This window comes from Bison bison, unplaced genomic scaffold, assembly GCF_000754665.1.
Source record: "Bison bison bison isolate TAMUID 2011002044 unplaced genomic scaffold, Bison_UMD1.0 scf7180017864203, whole genome shotgun sequence".
Classification (NCBI taxonomy): domain Eukaryota; kingdom Metazoa; phylum Chordata; class Mammalia; order Artiodactyla; family Bovidae; genus Bison; species Bison bison.
The window spans coordinates 4,539,424-4,564,353 of record NW_011494775.1 but is presented as its reverse complement, the minus strand read 5'-3'; the positions used below and the strand labels follow the sequence as shown (position 1 = coordinate 4,564,353).

The 24,930-nt window shown below is 36.6% G+C and overlaps 1 protein-coding gene across 2 annotated transcripts in view; it reads right to left on the bottom strand.

The window, feature by feature from the left end:
* Window positions 1–14,072: 14,072 nt before the first annotated feature.
* The window catches only part of CDKL3 (cyclin-dependent kinase-like 3), a 31,242-nt gene continuing 20,384 nt past the window's right edge, over window positions 14,073–24,930 (bottom strand). Inside the window, exons 6-12 of one of the 2 annotated variants that reach the window (XM_010844515.1) lie at window positions 23,421–23,509; window positions 21,107–21,260; window positions 20,672–21,000; window positions 19,463–19,553; window positions 17,943–18,105; window positions 16,800–16,897; window positions 14,073–14,132 (exon numbers count right to left, since the gene is read on the bottom strand). In XM_010844515.1, coding sequence (XP_010842817.1) covers window positions 14,073–14,132; window positions 16,800–16,897; window positions 17,943–18,105; window positions 19,463–19,553; window positions 20,672–21,000; window positions 21,107–21,260; window positions 23,421–23,509 — 984 coding nt within the window. Of the gene's footprint in view, window positions 14,133–14,824; window positions 14,879–16,799; window positions 16,898–17,942; window positions 18,106–19,462; window positions 19,554–20,671; window positions 21,001–21,106; window positions 21,261–23,420; window positions 23,510–24,930 lie in introns of those variants that run through there. The other variant, XM_010844516.1, reaches the window with a different exon arrangement.

Genomic DNA, 24,930 nt, shown 5'->3' with positions numbered 1-24,930 from the left:
TTATATCAATTTGTGCCATTACTGAAAATGTTCACTTTAACCAATTTACTAAGATTACTCCTCTGTAAAATTACTTTCCCCTTTGTAATGAATAATTTATCTATGGGGAGACACTATGCAATATCCTCTTTAGTTTTAGCACCCTTCAGTGATTTTTGCCAGCATCAATTATTAGTGTGCTGGTAAATGATGATTTTCTTTTTCCACCATTCCTTCTACATTTATTAAATGCAGCTCTACTGCAAGAAAGAGCTGTGTCTTCTCCCCTATTTACTTATTTTTTGAATTATTCATTTATATGTTCATAGAATCATACTCATTTTTATTTATACGACCATTGTTATTGTTCAGTCCCTAAGTCGTGTCCTATTCTTTGCGACCCCGTGGACTGCAGCAGGCCAGGCTTCTCTATCCTTCACTATCTCCCGGGGTTTGCTCAAATTCATGTCCATTGAGTTTGTGATGCCATCCAACCATCTCATCCTCTGTCACCCCTTTCTCCTCTTCCCTCAATCTTTGCTAGCATCAGGGGCTTTTCCAATGAGTCAGCTCTTCACATCAGGTAGTCAGAGTATTGGAGGTTCAGCATCAGTCCTTCCAATGAATATTCAAGGTTGATTTCCTTTAGGATTGACTGGTTTGATCTCCTTGCTGTCCAAGTCTTCTCTAGCACCACAGTTCAAAAGCATCAATTCTTCAGTGCTCAGCCTTCTTTATGGTCCAACTCTCACATCCATACATGACTACTGGAAAAACCATAGCTTTGACTAGACAGAACTTTGTCGGCAAAGTGATGTCTCTGCTTTTTAATACACTGTCTAGATTTGTCATAGCTTTTCTTCCAAAGAACAAGCGTCTTTTAATTTCATGGCTGCAGTCACTATCGGCAGTGATCTTGGAGCCCAAAAAGATAAAATCTGCCACTGTTCTTACTTTTTCCCATTCTATTTGCCACAAAGTGATGGGATGCCACGATCTTAGTTTTTTTTAATGTTGAGTTTTAAGCTAGCTTTTTCACTCTCCTCTTTCACCCTCATCAGGAGGGTCTTTAGTTCCTCTTCACTTTCTGCCATTAAAGTGGTATCATCTGTATATCTGAGGTTGTTGATATTTCTTCTGGCAATCTTTATTCCAGATTGTGATTCATCCAGCCCAGTATTTTGCATGATGTACTCTGCATATAAGTGAAATAAGCAGGGTGACAATATACAGCCTTGACGTACTCCTTTCCCAATTTTGAACCAGTCTGTTGTTCCATGCCCAGTTCAAACTGTTGCTTCTTGACCTGCATACAGGTTTCTGAGGAGGCAGGTAAAGGGATCTGGTATTCCCATCTTTTGAAGAATTTTCCACAGTTTGTTGTGATTCACACAAAGTCTTTAGCATAGTCAATAGAGCAGAAATAGATGTATTTTTGGAATTCCCTTGCTTTTTCTATGATCCAACGTATGTTGGCAATTTGATCTCTGGTTCCTCTGCCTTTTCTAAATCCAGCTTGAACATCTGGAAGTTCTCAGTTCACGTACTGTTGAAGCCTATAGCTTGAAGGATTTTGAGGATTACCTTGCTAGCATGTGAGATGAGTGCAATTGTCGGTAGTTTAACATTCTTTGGCATTGCTTTTCTTTGGGATTGGAATGAAAACTGATCTTTTACAGTCCTGTGGCCATTGCTGAATTTTCCAAATTTGCTGAATTTTTCAAATTTGCTTCACTGAGTGAAGCATTTTAATAGCATCATCTTTTAGGATTTTAAATAGCTCAACTGGAATTTCATCACCTCCACTAGCTTTGTTCGTACTGATGCTTCCTAAGGCCCACTTGACTTCATACTCCAGGATGTCTGGCCTAGGTAAGTGATAACACCATCATGGTTATCAGGGTCATTGAGACCTTTTTTGTATAGTTCTATGTATTTTTGCTACCTCTTCTTAATCTCTTCTTAATCTCTTCTGCTTCTGTTAGGTCCTTGCTGTTTCTGTCCTTTACTGAGCCAGTCTTTGCATGAAATGTTCCCTTGGTATCTCCAATTTTCTTGGAGAGATCTCTAGTCTTTCCCATTACATTGTTTTCTATTTCTTTGCATTGTTCATTTAAGAAGGCTTTCTCTAGAACTCTGCATTCAGCTGTTTTGTTGTTCCTATTGTCTCAGATTTGACCATTAGGAGTTCCTTCTAGTTGGTGTCTGTGTCCTTTCAGCATCTCTTTTAAAGGAACTTACTGTTACAATAATATGTCTCAGGTTCATCATCTACTCCCCGCCACCCCCTGCACTTGGCTGTCAGAAACTTGAGTCTCTCCTAACTCTGTGTGATCTCTAAGAAGTATTCAGCTTATAGCTCCCTGGCAGATACTCTTTGGCTGGCTTTGTAAATTTCCTCTATGCATACCTTGTCAGTCTGGTTACTGCAAGAAGCAGATGCCAAGAAGAGGATGTGACATGAAAGAGATTCACGGAAGTAAATGCCCATAAGGAAAAATTGGAAGACAGCCAGGGGTAGCTAAGGGTGTCATAAGACTGCAAGGCAGTGCTGACACTTATGAAGGAGAGAGGGATGAAATTAAGATTGAGTGGAAAACATTTACACTGCACTATATCTCTAAGGAAGTTTGGGAAGGATGAAACAGCCTGATATATTTGACTTGCCACCAATTAGCCAGTTAGTCTCCTCAAGGAATGATGCCATATCAGGGGCTCAGCATCAGTCTCTTCACTGTAGTTCTCAGTATATAAGACTTGCACTTCCTTTCACCAGGGTATTCCTAATGAACTTGTGTCCCTTGGGCCCTCCCATGGAACATTATTCTCTGGTTGTCTCCTGGTCTTATATAATACATTTATTCTATTCTCTATCCTATTTCTCTCTTCCTTTCTCACTGTAAAGGCAATTCAGGCACTTCTACTTCCCTGGGTGTTGGCCATAGTTATTCCCAGGCTTTTAAGAGCAAACACAGCAGTGTGCTTCCTACATTCCGTAAGGTCCTTGCTAGAGTGTTAAATCTCATGTCCTGACAGGTTTCCCCCAAGTCAGTGAACTCTTGCTTATCTAGGCATATATTCCAGTCCCCTTGATTAAATGCCCCAAATCTAACACCAGGGATATTTTCCTGAATCTTCCCAGTAAGCTAGCTAATTCTTGTAATTCTTTCGGTGTAAGGTAATTTGCACTCCCTGCAGTTGGAGCCCTAGGAGGTGCATTTTCATGATTGTCACACATTCTCTGATTACTACCCAGCCAGATATTGGAGAGGAATCCATGCAGATTTCTAAGTTCCTTCTCTACATAGTTTTTCCTTCTCTAGTATTCTGCCTTACCAACTCCAGCCATCTTGACCTCCCTAAGCTTATATCCCCACCTCATAAACTCACCAAATGTGCCAGTCTCTCACTGAATCACCACTTCCCTGTTCAGTGATCCAGAAATTGTAGAAAGCCTATGTGATCACAATGATTGTTTCAATAATTTTTCTTCTCTCAGAGATCACAGTCCTGGGCTGCCTGTTGCCCAGGGCCTTGACAGCAATAAAGCAAAATCTTTGACTTGTCAGAGATTAATACAAATTGCTGCTGTTGCTGCTGCTAAGTCGCTTCAGTCATGTCCAACTCTGTGCGACCCCATGGACTGCAGCCTACCAGGCTTCTCCGTCCATGGGATTCTCCAGGCAAGAACACTGGAGTGGGTTGCCATTTCCTTCAATGCATGAAAGTAAAATCGCTCAGTCGTGTCTGACTCTTAGTGACCCCATGGACTGCAGCCTACCAGGCTCCTCCATCCATGGGATTTTCCGGGCAACAGTACTGGAGTGGGGTGCCATTGCCTTCTCCATACAAATTGCTACTATCACTATTTCTCTGATAGTGCTAACTATATGTAAGGAAAGCTGGGAAAACTCATTTTTATTTCTGGCATTCATGTGCTCAAACTGAAACCTGAGAAAAAATTCAACTAAATGCTCCTAAAAGCACATGGAACTGTGAGTGTTCTGAAATTTTAAGGAAGAACTGCAACATGACATCACTAACAACCATCCCAAAACTTCTTCTGACAAGCTTGGTCTGTGACATCCATGTCTCAGATTCTTACTGCTCAGTTTTGACATCATCCATTGATTCTTCAGCAAGTCTCCAAACTACCAAGGTCATTTTGAATTTAAATGATTTGTTCCATACATATCAAGGTACATAATTATATGAAGGTACTGGGGGTAGGGTGTTAAGGAACAAAGATAAAATCAAGAGGTAACTAGCATTATAAAGCAGGATGTGAAACATATAAATTTATTTACATATATGGTATAGTAAAAATGGAAGTCTATTCTTCAAGGTGATAAATATATCAGGGTGCGTCCTATCACTGGAATGGTATCCCCCCTTCTTCCAAATGAAGGGAGATGAGTGCCACACAGCAGCAACCTGCTGAGCTACCGGTTGTAAACCCTTCCACTTATAACAACTCCACTTGGCCAAAGGACTAGAACCAGGATTCTAATCATCACATGAGTATATACTCGATAGATTTCAAAACCTGACCTGGTTGACTGCCAATTCAGCTGCGACTGCCTCTGCCTCTCCCACTTCTCAGTGACTTTTAGTGGCCACAGAACCAAGTAATGGCAACCCTATCCGCAGAGGCATATATGCCAAGAAGTCAATAAAGTCCTCTCCCTTGTATAGGTGCCTTCCAAGGCCATGAGAACAGCCCTAACAATTTCATAATTAAAAATTTGTATTGTTTTTTTTCCTCAGAGGGGCCTTCAAATCTAAAAGCTTCAGGCTTCATAAAACCTTCATCTCCTTATATTAACGCGTAACTCATCTACTCAGCACCCTACCACAGCCACATTTGTAACATCAACTTACCTACCCTTGTAATGCACAAACACTCTGAGAAAATCCAATGTAGGCTCAAAGGAGAAACACTAGAAACTGCAGGTCTTGACTTGGTTTTCCCAGGACAGAACAGATACAATACCCCAGGTGGCTCAGTGGTAAAGAATCTGCCTGCCAATGCAGATTCCTGGGTCAGGAAGATCCCCTGGAGAAGGAAATAACAACTCATTCCAGTACTCTTGCCTGGGAAATCCCACGGACAGAGGAGCCTGGCAGGCTACAGTCCACTGGGTCTCAGAAGAGTCAGACATGACTTAGAGACTAAACAATGATACTAGTCTCTCCCCTGACATGGCACAACTCTAAAAAAAGTGCTACTGAATCAGCAGAGACTGACTTTCTTCCTAACTTCAAAAGGAGATCCGTTACACAATTCTCTTTTAAAACTTGAAATATATGCATTAATATACAATGTTTGTTTTTCTCTTTCTGACTTACTTCACTGACTAAAAATTCATTTCTTTTTATGGCTGAGTAATATTCCATTTATATATGTATCACAACTTCTTTATCCACTTATCTGTCAATGGACATCTAGGTTGCTTTCATATCCTGGCTATCATAAATATTGTTGCAATGAACAATGTGTCTTTTGAATTATGGTTTTGCCGTATATGCCAAATAATGAGATTTCTGGGTCATACGGTAGTTTTATTCCTAGTTTTTTGAATAGTCTCCATACTGTTCCCCACAGTGACTGTATCAGTTTACATTCCTAGCCACAGTGCAGGAGGACTCCCTTTTCTCCACATCCTCTCCAGCATTTATTGTTTGTAGGTTTTTTGATAATGGCGATTCTGACCACGGTGAGGTGATAACTCATTGTAGTTTCAATTTGATTATTTTTCTAACAATGAGTGATGTTGGGCATCTTTTCATGTGCTTTTTGCCCATTTGTATTTCTTCGTTGGAGAAATGTCTGTTTAGGTCTTCTGTCCATTTTTTGATTGGGTTGTTTTTCTAATATTGAGGTGCATGAGCAGATTGTATATTTTGGAGATTAATCTTTTCAACAAATATTTTTAAAGAGAGAAAAGCCCCAGGAGTTCATAGATATAGTTTCAATAAATATTCTGTTACCACTAGATATTGTTTGAAGGACAGTAATTAAAGGAACCCTTTTTCCAAATTCAAATCTATCAAACAACAAATCAAGGGAGACTACTGGTGGCAGAACTTTTTTAAGGTTGATGCTGGGAAAGATTGGGGGCAGGAGGAGAAGGGAACGACAGAGGATGAGATGGTTGGATGGCATCACCAACTCAATGGACATGAGTTTGAGCAAGCTCCAAGAGATGGTGAGGGACAGGGAAGCCTGGCGTGCTGCAGTCCATTGGGTTGAAAAGAGTCGTGTACGACTTAGTGACTGAACAACAACAAAGGTTTTTCATGAGGCATCAGATGCTTTAAACAGTTTAATAATACTGATAAATGTAATATTAGTAACTACAAAGAAATTACTCAGAGACGTCCAAGAGAAGCTGCCTGAAATGTATATAAATAATCAGGTTTGATCTGAAAAGTCTTAAGACTTTGGAGTCATTCATCTGAGGAAACTCAAATCCTAGCATGCATTGTTTCTTGCATTTCTCATCCTAGGGAGCAAAAACAACTGATTTAAGGGCAAAAACCACTGCCTCATTAGGACCCCATCTTCATACACTAGATTCAGTCGAACACGGAGCTGAATGACTTGTCCTGTTAGATCAGGGTAGACAAGAGCTCCTGGTCCTGAAAATGACGGCTATTGGGCTCCCTCTGGAGGAGGTTAGGACTAACTGACTTGAAAGAGAACTTTGGAATCATCTTTATGCTTTGGCAAGCCAGGCACAGAGACTACATAATAGCCATTGGATGCCTGTAGTCTCTATTCTGCTATCCATTAAATAAAACACCAGTTGTAAAGAGCAAGAATCTTAACCCAAAGTTAGTCTGAAAATCAATCTGAGGGACTTCCCTGGTGGATGGGAATCCGCCCTCCAGTGCAGGGGACACAGGTTTGATCCCTGGTTGAGGAACTAAGGTCCCATGTGCCACAGGGCAAGTAAACCTGCATGCCGCAACTCAAGAGCCTGTGGGCCCCAAGGAAGAGCTAATACAGCCAAATAAATAAGTATTTAAAAATAAAAGCAAGTAAATCTGAAGCAAATTTTGTTTTACTTATCTCTTTACATTATACATTTTGTTTATACTTTCAATACCATGCAATTAAGCAAATAAATCACTTTGCTTGTTCTAAGCCAAGAGTTACTTGAGAGACGTGCATAACACTGAGACAGTACTCACACAATTTCTCACTCTGTGGCAAGCACTAAGTATATTAACTTAGGTCTCCTGATACGTAGTTACTAAAGAAACAGAAATGTGGTCACTTTAGGTGGAAAATCTAAAATTCTGACCCATATACTGTAACTCATATGCGTAATTCTGACCCATATATTGTAGAGCATTATTTCTTTTTACCCTTTCACCTGTCTTACCTGAATTTCCTTGTCTCTTTCTAAATTTCAAGAAAAAAATTTTCTTATCTGAGATTCCTCTGGATTCCATTCCTAAAAAGCATCCTTCAAGTTTTATCTCTAAAAGTACCTACATTTCAATTCCTCCATTAAAATGCTAACAAGCTGTAAGCTTACCTCATCTCCTTCACCTTTAACCTCCATGCTGAATGACTGCTACTCATTCAGCTACTTGACAACGAATATTAACATGATATAGAGAGCACATTCTACCACATCAATAAAATTATCTCATAGTTTATTCTTTGGTTTTTTTCAAGTGATTACTATGTAGGTGGTTAATAAATTCATTAATTCGCAAGAAAACGTTACTGAGGGTCAATATATGCTAGGCACTATTCTATGCTGGGGAATATAGCAACAAACAAAACACTAATTTCCCTGTTCTCATGTAGTTCATAGTTTATTGGAGGGAGATCATTAATAAATAAAGTTTGTCAGATAGGGAATGATACATGAAGAAGTCAAGCAGGAAACAGGAATGAGAATGGGGAAAGTTGTCACCTTAAGTAACCTGATAGAGAAAGCTTCATGTATGAGTAAGTCAGTAAGGAGGTTGTTCTGAACAACAGGAAGGAGTTAAAGGAGGGACTCTTGCGTTACCTGAGGAAAGATATTTCTCATCAGAGGAAACAGCAAGAACAAAGGTTCTGAGGCAGGAACAGCAAGGAAGCCAGTGGGCCTGGAACAAAATAAGTAGTAGAAGAGGAACAGCATCAGAGAGAAGGAAGAGGCAGGCTGTGCAGGGTCCTGGAGGTTGCTGTGACGTCTGCAGCTTTTACTCTGAACTGATAAGAAACTGAAGGTGGAACAGTGATAAAGCGGGAAGATCAGGTACCAGAAGACTACTACAAAATCCAGGCAAGAAATGTTTTAACAGTAGAGGGAGGAAAGCAGTCACTTCTTAGAAATACTTTAAAGGTAGAGCTGAAAGCATAAGTTAGAGATATAGAGATGAAGAGAGAAGTCAAGGATTACTGAGCAACTGGAAGAAACAGAGTTGCCCTTAACCAAAATGAAGAAACATGGAGCAGGTAAGAGGAACACGAGAGTGGGGGAGAGATCAAAACCTTAATTTGGGACATAAGATATCTATTATATGCTTTAGTAGCACTACTGAATGGACAAGTGGAAATTTGAATCTGGAGTTAAGAAGTCAAGTCCAGTCTAGAGAGAGCGAATTAAGAGTCATCAATACATAAGTGATATTTAAGGCCATACACCTAGGTGAGCTCACCTAGGGAGTGTAGAGAGAAAAGAGATCTAAGAACAGAGACCAAATGCTTGTTGATTACTTGAACTACATAGCTATTATATCCCTCGCTTTCCCTTTGCTTACAGGACTCATTAAGTTATTAATTAAGAGAAACCAATGAGATTAAAGTAAGTTCATAGTGATTATCTATTGTCCAACTCCTTGGGCAGAGCTGATGAGAGAGATGCAGGCATGGAATAGAAAGAAACTAAACACAGAAATCAGTACTGTGTCGTCTCTGAGCTCCATCTAATGTCTTCATGTTCTAGCCACCATGGGACATTTTCAGTTTTGATGGAAGCAGCCCATTACCTCAACCAATTGCTTTGTAACAAATATTTACAAGTTAGATTCACACATGGAAAATGAAAACAGGCCAGAAATACAACTCAAACACACTTGTCTGACTAACATCTTTTGACAAAGTATTATCAACCAATAGACTATCCATCCTATCTATGTCCACTGCTGAAGTTCCATTGGCAAACCTCATACTTCAAACTTTCATATTATTGGCAAAGAATTCACAGAATAAATGAGTTACAATAACTGAATAACAACAACAAAAAGATCAGGCAAGCCATTATAAATTCCTATCCACATATCCACATCCTTAGGGATAGTCTTAAACTAAAAGAGCACATGATCAATCAGGGACATTTTATATAAGACAGAGCTAGAAATTTTGGTAATGACTCTAAAGGTTATTCCTTATTCACAACTTTGACTAGATCTTCACTTTCAGAATTCTTTAAATTTCTAGTTCCAGGCATCATTGACTAATAGGTATTGGCATTACCTTAAACAATGATAAAACTGGAAAAAATAAATAAAACAACTGTTTTCACACAATGGACAGCAGAATAAGGTCAGTTTCACCAGAAATATAATGGCCCTAAATATACATGCATCTGGTAACAAAGCTTAACATGCAGAAACCAACTGCTACTAGAACTGAAAGAATAAACAGACAAATCCATCATTGCAGTTGAAGATTGTAATAATCCTCCCTCAGCAATTAATAAACTAGCAGACTGAAGATTAGCAAAGATATGAGACCTAAATACCTCATTAGCATGAACTCAGGTATGGGTGAAAGGGGTTTATTATGAATAACAAAAGACACTCCTCTCACTCCTCAGCCAGGAAATTATAAATGTTTTGGGAGCTCTGTGTCAGGAAAAGGCAACAAAGACCTAAAATTTGTATTTGTTACTATATCACAATATCACAAAGAGCAAATTAAACCCAAAAGAAGAGCATAAATCAGTAAAATAAGAAACAAACAATAGAAATAAAACCAAAAGTTGGTTCTTCAAAAAAAAAAAAAAATTAGGAAAGTTGATAAACCTCTAGGTAGACTTACTAAAAAAATCCCCCACGAATTACCAATACAAGAAATGATAAGCGGGACATCACTTCTTAAATGGTAACAAGGGAAAGTGGTAAGCAATGTTATGCCAATAAAAATCAACAACTTTGGTGGAATAGATAAATTCCTTGAAAGAGGCAAACTACCAAAACTGACACAGGAGAAATAGCAAATCTAGATAGCTTCATATGTATTAAATAAATTTGAGGAAATTGAATTTGCATCTTAAAGTCTTTCCACAAAGGAAACTTTAGGTCTTGCTGGCCTCACTGGTGATTTCTAACAAGTATTTAAGGAGAAAGTACAATTAATCTTGCACAAATTCTTTCAGGAAAGAGGAGGGAAAACTTTCCAACTCATTTATGAAGCACTGTAACATTGATATCAAAGGCAGGCAAAGATAACACAAGAAAAAGGAATGGACTAAAATCCCTCATTAATGTAGATGCCAATATCTTAATAAAATATTAACAAAGCAAATTCAATACAATACATAAAAAGGATCAAGTGGATTTTAACCCTAGGAATGTGGGTTGATTTAGCATTAAAACATCAATTAATATAATTCATACTAACAGAAATAAAGAGGAAAAATCATAAATCATCTCAGAAGATACAAGAAAAGTATTTAATAAAATTTAATACCTGCTCATGGTAAGGACATTCAACAAACAGAAATAGAAGGAACCTTCTTCAACCTAATAAAAGTTATCTACATAAAACCTACAATTCACATCATACTTAATGGGAAAAGGCTGAATGTTTTCTCTCTGGTATAGGACAAAAGGCAAGAATGTCCGCTCTCCCCACCTCTGTGCAGCACTGTCACACATCACAGCAACACTGGGAAGGAAGAAGTAAAAGTATCTTTATCTACAGATGTTGTAATTGTTTATATAGGAAATCCTAAGGAATAGACAAAAAAGAAAAGAAGGAAGGAATGAAGTAAACCTACTAGAATAAGTTGAATTCAGCAAGGTCTCAAAACACAAGATCAATATAGAAAGACAAATTGTACCTCTGTACTACTAGTAACAACCAACTAAAAGATATTTTTTAAAATACCATTTATAATTGCATCAAAACCCAAAACACTGGAGTAAATTTAATGAATGATGTATAAGACTGCTAAAAAATACTACAGAAAAAATTTAAAGATCTAACTAAATGTAGTGCTTATACCATGTTTGTGGATTGGAAAATTCAGTATTTCTAAAATATCTATTCTCCTCAAATTGATGTATAGACTTTAACACAATCCCAGTCAAAATCCCAGCAGGCATTTTTGTAGGAACTGAAGGAAAAAAAAAGGACAATCCTTTAAGGATCAAACATCTACTTCTGCTTCACTGACTATGCTAAAGCCTTTGTTTAGATCACAACAAATTATGGGTAATTTGTAAAAGAGATGAAAGTACCAGACCACCTTACCTGTCTCCTGAGAAACCTGTATGTGGGACAAGAAGCAGTAGTCAGAACTAGACATGGAACAAAATGGTTCAAAATTGGGAAAGGAGTACAACAAGGCTGTATATTGTCACCCTGCTTATTTAACATATATACAGAGTACATCATGTGAAACGCTGGGTTGGATGAATCACGAGCTGGAGTCAGGATTGCCGGGAGAAGTATCAACAACCTCAGACATGGAAATGATACCACTCATAATGGCAGAAAGTGAAGAGGAACTAAAGAGCCTCTTGATGAAGGTGAAAGAGGAGAGTGAAAAATCTGGCTTGAAACTCAACATTCAAAAAACTAAGATCATGGTATCTGGTCCCACTTCATGGCAGATAGATGGGGGAAAATGGAAGCAGTGACAGATTTTATTTTGGATTGGAAGATTTTATTTATTTGGATTTTGGACTGGACTCCAAAATCACTGTGGATGATGACTGTAGCCATGGAATTAAAAGATGCTTTCTCCTTGGAAGGAAACCTATGACAAACCTAGATAGTGTATTAAAAAACAGAGACATCACTTTGCTGACAAAAATCTGTATAGTCAAAGCTATGGTTTTTCCAGTAGTCATCCACGGATGTTAAAGTTGGACCATAAAGAAGGCTGAGTGCCAAAGAATCGATGCTTTTGAATTGTGGTGCTGGAGAAGACTCTTGAAAGAACTCTGGACTGCAGAGATCAAACCAGTCAACTGTAATGGAATCAACCCTGAATATTCACTGGAAGGTCTGTTGCTGAAGCTGAAGTTCCAGCATTTGGCACCTGATGCACAGAGCCAGCTCATTGGAAAAGACCCTGATGCTGGGAAAGACTGAAGGCAAAAGAAGAAGGGGGCAGCAGAGGATGGGACAATGACTCAATGAACATGAATCTTAGCAAACTCCAGGAGACAGAAATGCAAAAAGGCAAAATGGTTGTCGAGGAGGCCTTACAAATAGCTGTGAAAAGAAGAAAAGCAAAACGCAAAAGAGAAAAGGAAAGATATACCCATTTGAATGCAGAGTTCCAAAGAACAGCAAGGAGAGATAAGAAAGCCTTCCTCCATGATCAATGCAAAGAAATAGAGGAAAACAATAGAATGGGAAAGACTGGAGATCTCAAGAAAATCAGAGATATCAAGGGAATATTTCATGTAAAGATGGGCACAATAAAGGACAGAAATGGTATGGACCTAACAGAAGCAGAAGATATTAAGAAGAGGTGGCAAGAATACACAGAAGAACTATACAAAAAAGATCTTCATGACCCAGATAACCACAATGGTGTGATCACTCATCTAGAGCCAGAAATCCTGGAATGTGAAGTCAAGTCCTGGGTGTTCATTGGAAGGACATGCTGAAACTGAAACTCCAATACTTTGGCCACCTGATGCAAAGAACTGACTCATTGGAAAAGACCCTGATGCTGGGAAAGATTGAAGGTGGGAGGAGAAGGGGACGACAGAGGATGAGATGGTTGGATGGCATTACTGACTCAATGGACATAAGTTTGAGTAAACTCTGGGAGTTGGTGATGGACAGGGAGGCCTGGCATGCTGCAGTCCAAGGGGTCACAAAGAGTCGGACACGACTGAGTGACTGAACTGAACTGAACTGGGATCTAGTTCCTCAACCAGGGATCAAACCCGGGCCCCCTGAATTGGGAGCATGGAGTCTTAGCCACTGGACCACCAGAGAACTCACTGCAAATTTTTTTTTTTTTTTAAAGAGGGTGTCCCCCTCCCTTGGCCGCTAGCGGCTCTCACTGCAAATTTTAATGAACTTTTTAATAAGTTGAAAAGAGATCACAATATCATAATAAAGAAATTATGTTTTCCTTTGTTTTTCAAGTCTATTTGGTAAATACAAAATCAGGCAGAGTCTTGGTAAAATACCAAGCAATCTCATTTTGTGTTTTGAATAATATGACAACCAAGAATTTTGGTAGTGTTTCTCTTCTGGGTCATACATAAATAGAAAAAGTTTGTACTACATAAAAGGCACTATCAGATTGAACTAGGAACCTGAAAGAGTGCTGGCAGTTGTTTAAAGGAATAAAAAAAATTAACATTTAATATGATATAGTTTTGATACTTTATAAGTATTATAAATATTTTTATAGCTAATTAACAGAACATATTTTTAATCATATAATGGACTACTTTTTTAAAAAAATGTCAGACATTTCATTAAGAACTCACTTCAGGAAGCTAGAGCAGTCTAGAAGAAAACTGACACTTAGATTACATGACTAGCAGAGGAACTGACACTTAGATTACATGACTAGCAGAGGGCAGAGATCAGTAGAAATACAGTATGGGTCATATGACAGGATGTGTTACCTACTCAGTAATCATGGCAAGTAAAAAAGCACGTAGAGAGGAGATGACTTTATAATTCCAAATCATAACATCACATGAACAGAATTTTTAGAAGAAAGAAGAAAACTATTAATGGTTTGCTAACAAAACAAAGTTGGATGATGCTACTGTGGACTAACTACTGTCGTAACAGCTCATGTTATGTTTCTGTTGTACATAAAATTAAAAGGGAAGACTTGCTAATTTGTATTTTTTAAGATTTAAAAGAGAAGACACTACCAGAAAAAAAGTCTGTTCCTCTTCAAATTCTTCCCCTTACAATGGCCATCTCCATCCTAAAATCAGAAACCAAGCCAGTAAGAACCAGGGATAAGAATATAAATACATGTTGCCAAAACTTTGACTATGTTTATGTTCAATTATACATAACAATATATTCTATATAAACTACTAAATGATAAACATGCTGGTCAAGCCAAAAGATTTCCTTCAATATTTGGCTCAATTTCCATCATTTTAAACATGTTTCATGATATGTTCAATTAAATACTGCTCCAGAATGTCCAGCATAAAACCAAACCCATGTTTCATGCTATCGAGTGTACTTGCTTGCTCAGAAATGTCTGGTGCTCCCAGACATCGGAATCTCACTTTACTACACATTTAGAAATCTTTCTATCTATAAAGTTCTGAACCAAAGCTAAGAATGACCAGTAATCAAACATGACTGAGATAACAGGTCATCAAATAAAATCATATGACCAAACATAAGCTGTAGTTTTATTAGGATGTACCAGTCAGGCAATTTTTATAAATTAATGTCCAAATTACGAAAACATGAAACATTTATAGATTAATAAATTTAAAAACAAATTTAGGTTGAGTTTACACATAACTACAAAGGATTTATGATCTATCTGTAGAATTCTCTAGTCAACGTTTTTGTGTATGTAATATTAATAAAAAGGATTTTTTTAACCATACAGTGTGATTCTGGGGTTCCCTGAATTTTCAGCTGCTGCATTTTCTACTCTACATCTGGCAGGTTCTTCTTCCTTTCAGTTTGTGCATTTCCTGTATTCTAAAAAGTAAATAGAAACAGGACCTTAATTGAGGAAATGGTGAGTCTTTGGCTAAGGAAATACAGCCACAGATAAGTACTTGTACTTTGCACCTGGGAGCTGTTTTATACGGCACAGGGAGACTACTTAGCAAAGGAGTCCTTATTATCATCATAAGACAAAACTGAAGGCGGCTTTTCTGTGGACTCTTCTTTCTTGCCTAACTCACTCAGCAGTAATTGGAATTTCTCTCTAGGTCATAGAATCTATTGAATACATGCCTACACTATTAACTGGGAAGTGCCTGGATGTGATTTAGTAAGTCAGAAACAAATCCGTGAATAGAACAAATAAGCTGCCATTCCCTGTCTTAAGTTTTTAAAAACATACCATATTCTCTCACGCTCTAAATTAACAACCTATCAACTTGAAATTTAGGACATTTTCTTAATTCTGACATTAATTTATTAAAAGCATTTGAATCAGCCTCATATGTAATTTCTGTCACTTGTCAGAACTGTATTTGAATGACTAGTGTTGGGTTGGGTTTTTCCTTACCATCTTATGGAAAACCTAAACAAACTTTTTGGCCAATCTGATACATATAAGCTATAATTATCATTGATGACTTCTGGATATTTCTAATAACTACAACTGTTTCACTGTTACTCTTAAAAAGATCATCTTTTCAGGAGTTCTACATCATGTGCACAAAAAGGGATTTTCCCTTCCTATTATGTATTTTTAAAATGTCAGAACTGTCTTAAGAGTTCCTTTCTTCCTGAATTAAAATGTAATTTTAGTTCTGAGGGCTTTCACAGTACGGTAGGACAAACACATGTAGCACATTACTAGTCCGCCCAAACTCAAGACCCTTACCTCATCCGATTATTCAAAAAATGTGCAAATGGTGTGCTGTTCAACATGCTGTGACATCAGTAAGTCACCCAGGTTTAAACGTTTGAAGTCACCTTATTCTTTTTTATAACAAACTAAAAAATAACCATTAATGCCTTTCTTGTTCTATCTAGACAATATTTCTTCTCTGCAAAACTGATTGTGGAGTTGTCAACAAGTTCAAGGCCAGGAATAAGGCCTAAATGTCACTGTGAAAGTATATCTAACAGTGTCTGATAATTCTTACCTAATGTTTTAGAAATTAATAGACTTAGTTAAAAATACCTTCTTACATAGTTTCAGATGATGGTTTCTATTTTTATAAGTTCCTCAAATTTCCTTAATAAGTATGTGCTAATTTTATCACAAATAAAAATGTAGTCAATTTTATTTAGAAAATAAGAAACCAAGATAACAAAGTTGATGACCTCACAGGTGTACAGGATAGAAGGCTGTTAATATAATTTAATTCAGTGGATGCTCAGCACAATCCCTTTCCCTTAAAAAAAAAACCTTTAAAAAGTATTAATTTATAATAGATACTGATCGCTTCAAGATCCCCAAATGAAATTCAAGCTTATCTGATACTTAGCTGAGAGCATATCTTTGTGAAAATAGGACAGTAGTTAGAGAGAAGAGATGGGGGAATAAATTGGAGGAAAAAATAGGAAGAAAAAGGCTAAAGACAAAATATATATGTTCTTGTGGCCAGGATAATCCTATGTTTATACCACTATTCCTTTCCTCTGGCATGGTTTACCTACCACCAAGTAGTATACATAACACACATACTATTTTCTCTGGGTAGCATATATTCAATCACTCAACATTCAAATGAGGGTTCAAATTTACTACCCTCAGAAATAAGACATTTTTTAAAACCTTTATAATTTTCTAGGAAAATATAGTTCTGTTTCTAGAGGTCAAAGATTACAGAATTTTGAAATTTTATCTAACTTTCCAACAGTAATAACTAAAATTATATACTAAGTCAAATGTTCTAAACATCATTACTTAGTAAAAGCTATCAATAAAAAGTTTTACCTCTTGTTTTTCTTGATATTGATCTGCATTAAGTAAAGTTGGTATTTTAGATGAATCCGTTCTCTTTGATTCCCTCTTCAACACTTTTATCTGTTTCACTTTTGCAAAAATATATATGAGAACTTGTTACTCTTACCTTGAAATTTTATTTTCCTTTTCAAGAGTTTCAAATGGAAATTCTGATATCCACTAAAGTCAGTTTCTCAGTTTATTATAAAGGAACTAAACAAATCATGAGCTGTAATGGTATAAAATATCAGTCATAAATGATTTGTTATATAATTTTACAAATAGTCTACCAGTCTGTCCTCTAAATAAAGAAGACATTTACTTTTAAAATTCTGAGTATTACTGTTAAATGGATCAGATAATTCCTCTTGAGCTGTGCAAGTACTATTTTCTTGCTATTATATTATCTTTTCACAAGGTGTCACTGTTCTTCAAAGAAATGACTGCAAAAAAAATGAGTTTCATTTTATGAGCTCAATACATGTTATAAAATCTTAATTGACTAAATCCTTGAATGGCTGAAGCACACATACATCATTCCGGCTATTACATGGGCAAGTTATCACAGAAAAACAGAGGAAACTGCAATTACCCTAGGTCATAAACTAAACCAAAAACATCTTCCTCAAATACTATTCTAACATTTCAACAAAATTGAGCTAATAAAATTTTTATTTTTAAAATTTTCTTAACCCTTCTTTAAAATTATCTCCTTTAAGTCTTACCCTTTATTTCACTATGGAAAATAATTTTTTTCATCAATGAAAATATTTTGCCTAGCAATATACTCCATTCTGGGGCTTCTCAGGTGGCGCTAGTGGTAAAGAACCTGTCTGCCAGTGCAGGAGATGTAAGAGATGTGGGTTCGATCCCTAGATCAGGAAGATCCCCTGGAGAAGGGCATGGAAACTCACTCCAGTATTCTTGCCTGGAGAACCCCATGGAGCCTGGAGGGCTACAGTCCACAGCTTCACACGGAGTCAGACACGACTCAAGGGACTGAGCATGCACACACACACACACACACACACATACTTCTTTCTACCTAAATCATAAATGTAAGTTATATTACCAAAAAAGTTTTTTTAAAATATTCTATCTGGAGATTTGTAAAACTATGCAACAAATGTGTACCTTCCATTCCTTTCATCTCCTTTGATTGTATTATGAAAGGCAATTCTGGGAAATGGAATTCTTTCCTGTCAGATCTGGGAAAATTCAGCTTCCTTTTGTTTCCATTTGCCATTTGGTCAGTTTGGCTGGTTCGCTCATTAAACACACACTTCTCCATTTGGCTCTAAAAAAAACAAACAAACAAGAGTTAATTTGAAGAAAGGTGTGTAACTACTTACTGGATGAGGAGCCAACAAATTCCAGCCTTTTGGATGGTGTAAGATAGGCATAAAATTAGTCTTTGCAAGGTTATTTTAATAATTAAGAAGTAGAAGAGAGGGCTTTCCCTGGTGGCTCAGTGGTAAAGAATCCGCCTGCCAATGCAGAAGACAAGGGTTCAATCCCTGGTCTGGGAGAGTCCTACATGCCATGGAGCAACTGAGCTGGTGCGCCACAGCCACTGAGCCTGTGCTCTAGAGCCCGAGAGCCGCAACTACTGAGCCCACACGCTCTAGAGCCCGTGCTGCACGGCAAGAGAAGCCACTGCAGTGAGAAGCCCGGCACTACAGCTAGACAGTAGGCCCTGCTCGCTGCAACTGGAGGAGAATCTGTGCAACGGTAAAGTCTGAGCACAGCCGAAGATAAATCATTTTTTCTAAAAAGACGTAGAAGAGAGTATCATCAAACATATAAACGGATCAAACTCCAATAAAAATTTCATAAATTTTTTTAGCTTACTCAATATTCTGAGAATAGTCTTGATCATGAGAGCCACAGTCTCAACTTTTAATTTTTTATCCTATTCATTGCACTCTGATTTTGAACAAACTGCTCTGGTTCATTTTATTAATAACTTATTTTTCAATTTACAAAATGATGTGCTCTGGACACTGGGAAAACCCAAAGGAAAAAATTACTTGTAAACTCAGCATTCTGGAAAAACTTTTGTGCTACCTGTTTTTGCTTATTTTACAACAGATGATAGAAAGTTTCTTAGGTTAATGAATACTTCCACAATGTAATGCTCAGTATCCCATTATGTGGATAAACTCTAATATATTTAACCAGTCACTTGTTCTTGGATGGATGTGTTGTTTTCAATGTCTTATTATTATAAATAACACTGTTTCAATTATAAAGTAAACTATTTTCCTATGTGAAAAATGGGAAATGAATGACACCAATTATGTTTTCTTGGGAAAAGTAAGATGTATTTATTTGGCAATTGCTCTTAATCTATAAAGTAAGATATTAAAATCATTTTTTGAAGTGAAAAATCAAAGAGTCTTGTGATTTTTAAAGGAAAATCTTACCTTTTTTCCCCCAAGTCACTCATTGAATACACAAATCAAGTTATAAGAAATTAACTAAAACTGTGAAAGCATTAAGGAAATGATGACCTATTTTCACTCCAGGGTAAAAGGGAAAAATAAAAGCACATTAAAAAAAAATGTTAGAGCCCTAAAGACAAAGACAAGGACACAGGGTGAGAGGATAATGCTGAAAAAGGACGTAATTTAATGATGAGGTTCTTGCCTTACTTGAATGGAACCTGTATCCTCATGCCTGTTAGATATAACTTGTCCAATAGATTGTGAAGACGTACGTCTCTTTTTGGCTCTTTCAGTTAACCTATTATTTAAAAACAAATTAGAAGTTATTAAAATTCCTCAGAAATACTTCTGTTTTAGCTTCAATAATGATAAGTTATACCATGGTAGTCTACTGTTTGAACATGTGCCAAAATGCAATTGTTAGTCCTTAAGTACCAACTACTCTAAGAGGTAAAAACAGAGCAGAGAACAACTCACTCGTGGTGGTGACACCATGCTGTGGGTGGGGTTACTCCAGCTGGCCCACTTGGTCCTTTCTATCTGTTCTGAACCTGGATCTCTTAACTACTGGGTTCATGAATTTCTGAGCTTTTGACCAAGGCTAGTTTATAATTATGGTTATTACAACCATGGCTTGGGAGTTACCTCAAGAACGACTGACACTTGCTGTCTGTAGTCTGTTGTATAGACATGTCCACTTGCCACCTCTGCAGACCCCTAAGCTTCACAACTTACAGCCCAAACCAGCCTGCTAGGATTGAACTAGTCTTCTAGGATGCTGAACCGAGCCTCCTTTTCCATCTAGAGCCATAGCAGTTCCCTAAATTTAGAACTGGCCCTGATGCCTTGCTAGACAGACTCTTGCCATCCATCCGTCACACTGCCCTTGATTAATTAGGTTCATGGTACCAGTGTCTCAAATCTGTATTGGTAGTTGAATCTAAAATTGATCCAGTATGTTGTTTTTCTCCCAAAATATTTGACCTTGAAAAGCTATCTGACTACATAAAATTATTTTCAACTATCTTTTTTCCATTTAGATAATTTGCTACAATAGGAAAATAAAGCTTACTTTGCTATATGAAGGCACATCAATACCAAAAGTGAGGTCACATTACATTTTTCTCTTCAAATGGGAAGTAATTTTTCTGAGGGCCTTTTTTTCAAAATGAGGTTTTTGCAAACTGCATTAGTGAAAAACCACACACCTAGAGCATAGCCAAGAAAAGTTAATTTCTTCTATAGCATTCTTAAGAAGAATTTAGTAATGGCCCATTATATGATTATAATTTCAATACACCTTCCAATTCAGTTTATATACAGACATTACAAACTTGCTTCTTTGAAATACCATTATATAAAAATATTATAAAACTTAGGTCCATTTCCTTCTGTTCATTTTCTGTTAAAACTCACCTTGAATTGGAGTGGGAGAGGTTTGAATTGGGATTTGAAGCCATCAAGTTACTGCTAGTTAGATTGATGGGTGGCATTACCATACCACCTCCAGCACATGGATCGTCTTTCATGCCTATAGCGTTAGTGCTGGGATTGACAGGGTTTGGGGGCTCACTGATTACAGGTTTTGTATCTTGAGACATAGTATGAGCAATTTCAGCTGCAACCTGTTGACAATGTCCACCTTCACACACTATCTTTTTTGGTTCTAAGATATCTCCTTTTCCTCCTTTAACTTTAGTAACTCTGACTTTGATCTCCTTGGGCTTTTTCTCTTTTTCCAATTCCTAGAATAGATACATCCAAAATCTGAGTCAGGAGAACAGTTATTTTTATCACTAGAGTACTAACTATAATACAGTTATACTAGCTAAAAATGAGACCAGTTTTTACCTTTCCCCAAACTGAAGTACTTTGCAGTGTATTGGTATAAATTGTTTTTCTTTCTTCTTTCATAAAGTCATTTTCTTTAGAATTCTCTTTTGGTTTTATGAATGAATTGACTTTTGCTTCTTGGAGCAATTTAGCTTTCAGTTCTGGTATGAATCTGATAAAACAAGCAATATCAAATAATTTTATTTATGTAGATACTGTTTTATCTTTAAAAGACCTTTTAATCAATTAACTTACATTTGAGCTACAGCATAAACAAGTTGTCAGTAATGCATGCCAAGAGATGGCACAATATTTACCTAATACAGGTTGTTTCCTGGTAAAGATACATCTTTCAACAATTTCTCCATGGTAATTTACTATTAATAAAACTTTCACAAGATAGACATATGAATTAGTTTTCTTTTGTGATGTAAAGCTTACTTAATAAAAACACTGCTTTCAATCCTGATAAATGTACTATTCTCTTCAAAGAAGACTCAGGCCACTCTGTCCCTTTTAAGTCCTGTTCTTTTAACAGGGCAACTGAGTCCATGTTCCATGCCACAACAGCTGAAGCCTGTGTGCCCAAGAGTACATTTAAATCCTGTTCTTTTAACAGGACTTTAAAGATGAACTAGTTTCTAAAATCTAACTCTAGAGAAATATTTTTGAATTATAATAGAATACATCAATATTGAAGCGAGATTGTTTTGGCTTTAGGTTGACTTAAAAATATATACTTATTTATTTATTTTTGGCTGTACTGGGTCTTCATTGCTGCACACTGCTTCTCCAGTTGCCCTTCTAGTAGAGAGGGGCCACTCTCTAGTTGTGGTGTATGGGCTTCTCTCATTGTAGTTGCTTCTCTTGTTGCGGAGCATGGCCTCTTAGGCACACAGGCTTCAGCTGTTGTGGCCTGGAACGTGGGCTCAGTTGCCCTGCGGAATGTGAAATCTTCCTGGACCAGGGGTTGGACCCATGTCCCCTGCACTGGCAGGCAGATTCTTAACCACTGGACCACTATGGAAGTCCTAGTTTGGCTTTTTATAAAAGTTATTTATTTTTAAATAGAAAGTCCAGTTTGTATGGCTCAAAACTCAAAAGGTTATACTGAAAAGTCTCCTTTTCCACCCTTTTCCCCGAGCTACACAGTTTCCCTTCTTGAAGCAGCTACTGCTATCAGTTTGAGACTGAATAAGTTCTACCATGAATGAAATCTTCCCTAGAATTATAATAAAAGGGTAAGTGTGAGATGAAGGAAAAAAAAAAAACCAATGTGATTAGTTCGGCTGAATAAGAAAATGGCACATTTCTGTTAAAATTTCCTTGCCTTGTGGAACTCAAGAACTTTCACCCTGTGATAGTAAAATCCCAATAGCCAAATATCCAAGAGAAATCAAATGAGTCTATATAGAATTGACAGGAAGCAACTCTTTTATTCAATAACTGATACTTCTCATCAATGGCACTTTTAATATATCTTCTCATTTTCTGTTTTAGAATAAAATTCTTGAAATGCTTCAGGTTCTACTTACTCTCAACAGTTCCCTTTTCTTTGATTTTTTCTACTTCAGTCTATTTTCGATGGAGGTCCTGGACTTTCCTATGCCTGATCCTAACTCCAACACATTTTAAATTGATATTTATGTTTCTGCCTCATACTCCAAGGCAAACAATAATTTTGCAATTAACAAACTTTTCCTGTTTCTTTCAAAGCCCAAATATAAAATGGTGTTTTCTTTTTTTAAAGAAGCATGGCTGATTTATGAATCCACATTGTTAGCATATATTTTAGATACAATGTGGGACAGAGAAAGGCTTTAAGAGCCATGGTCCCTGTCTTCAGGGAACTTCCAGTTTGGTGGGGAGAATAAAACAACAGGAACTGCAACAGATAATAAGTAAAGCAGAGGAAAAAAATCATTCGGGAAATGAATGCTAATTATAATATATAGGTCAGAGATGCTATCAAGAGGAAAAACTGGACTATTCTGAGTCAGGGATCTAAGTAGAAACAAGGCTAAAAAGTATTGATGGTTTATTTAATGTTATCTCTGCCCTATAGTAAGAATTGAAAAATGCATGTGAAGAGCTTAGCTCACTGTATAGGACATAGTAACTGTGTAATAAATGTTAACTGCACTATTTTTATTATTAGAGTTTTCACCATGACATCTGTAAGTCTACCATATATCTAGTTAATACAAAAACTCAGTAAGTTTTTGATAAACTGAATTCTTTTGTGTAACATTAACCTATGTAGCAATTTTCATGGTAGTAAAATTTCCTAATACAAAACACGAAAAAGTCCACACTCACTCAAAATGCTTACTTTTCAATAAATCCATCTCTAGTAAAATACTCATGATGCAAAAGATCGGTAGATGACATCCTCTCAGCAGGATCAATTTGTAAGCAAGCCTAGAAAATGAAAAAAGATTCCATGTTAAACAAATTCGTAACATGTCTCCTTAAGGTAAATGTTAAATTTCACAAATGCAGGTATAATTAATTACCCAGAGCTAAAAGAGTTCTTGAAAAGATAGAATTTAGACCTCAGGAATTTTTGACAGTGAGTTCTGACCACTTGTTTCCGTAAGAAATTTGTACTTGTAAAGCAGTACTACAGGTTAAATGTCCTATTTCTAGCCAAAACAGAAGTCAGTCTATTTCTGCTGGAATTAGTAGGAATTAATTAGCTCATTTTGGTCCTCTTATCTAGCTCTGTAAGGAAGAAAGTTCATAACTTATTTCCATTTTATAGAGCTAGAAGCATGTTTAGTAATTTGCCAAACTAGAATTTTAACTCATATTGTCTGATTCCTAATTCAATGCTTTTTATATGGCATAAAACAATTTCACAAATATCCAAGCCCCCAAATCCTTCAATAACCCATTATCAGAACAGCTATTTTCTGCTTCCCTTCACTTGGGATTACTTCAACTGAGAACCAAAAAACCCCCACAAAACAAAGAGACAGTGAAGTAAGAGTATCAGAAAATAAGTTGTATATAATGAATCTACATATAATCAAATAATCATAATTAGAATACATTAATGCAAATATTAAAGACATAATTTGAATAAAAGCCATTTGCCTGATAATTTTCTTTTTGTTTTTTTGCCTGATAATTTTCATTCTTCCTCCAAAAGAAGGCAAAACATACTAATAATAGGTAACTTTTATTTATGCTTATTATGTGTTTGTCATACAACACTCTATCTAGTCTTTTCCTATTGCCTGATCCCAGCAACAACCCTACAAGGTGGGTACTACTACTATCTTCATTGTACAGATGAGGAGACTAAGGCCCAAAGAGGACAAGTAATTGGTCTAAGATCTCATAAATGGAAACAATAGTTAAAATCCAGAATGTATAAACTAATTGCACATAACATTACACTTCTGATTATTTCACAAAGTCTAGTTTAAATTGATTCACAGACAAAGTTATAGAGATCTGCTATACAAGAATTTGCATATAGTTAACAATATCATACTGTACATTTTAAAATTTGGTTAAGAGGATAGATTTTATGTTACGTGGTTGGGTTTTTTTTTTACCACACTTTAAAAAAATTGACTCATAAAGTCTATTATCGTCTTTATGATGTGAGAATAGTCATATCCTTAAGACTGAAACTAGCTAAAAGTATGTGCTTATTTTAGAACGTTAATAGTTACCCATCAATAAAACTTAGGAAGAAAAATGCTAAAAGGTCACAGCCAATTGGAAGCAAATAAATATTCCTTCTGTAAACAGTATAATTTACAGAAGTTAAACGTTTGCCCTGGTTTGGAAAATGTAAAATATGACACTTTGAGAAACAGACTGGCTGT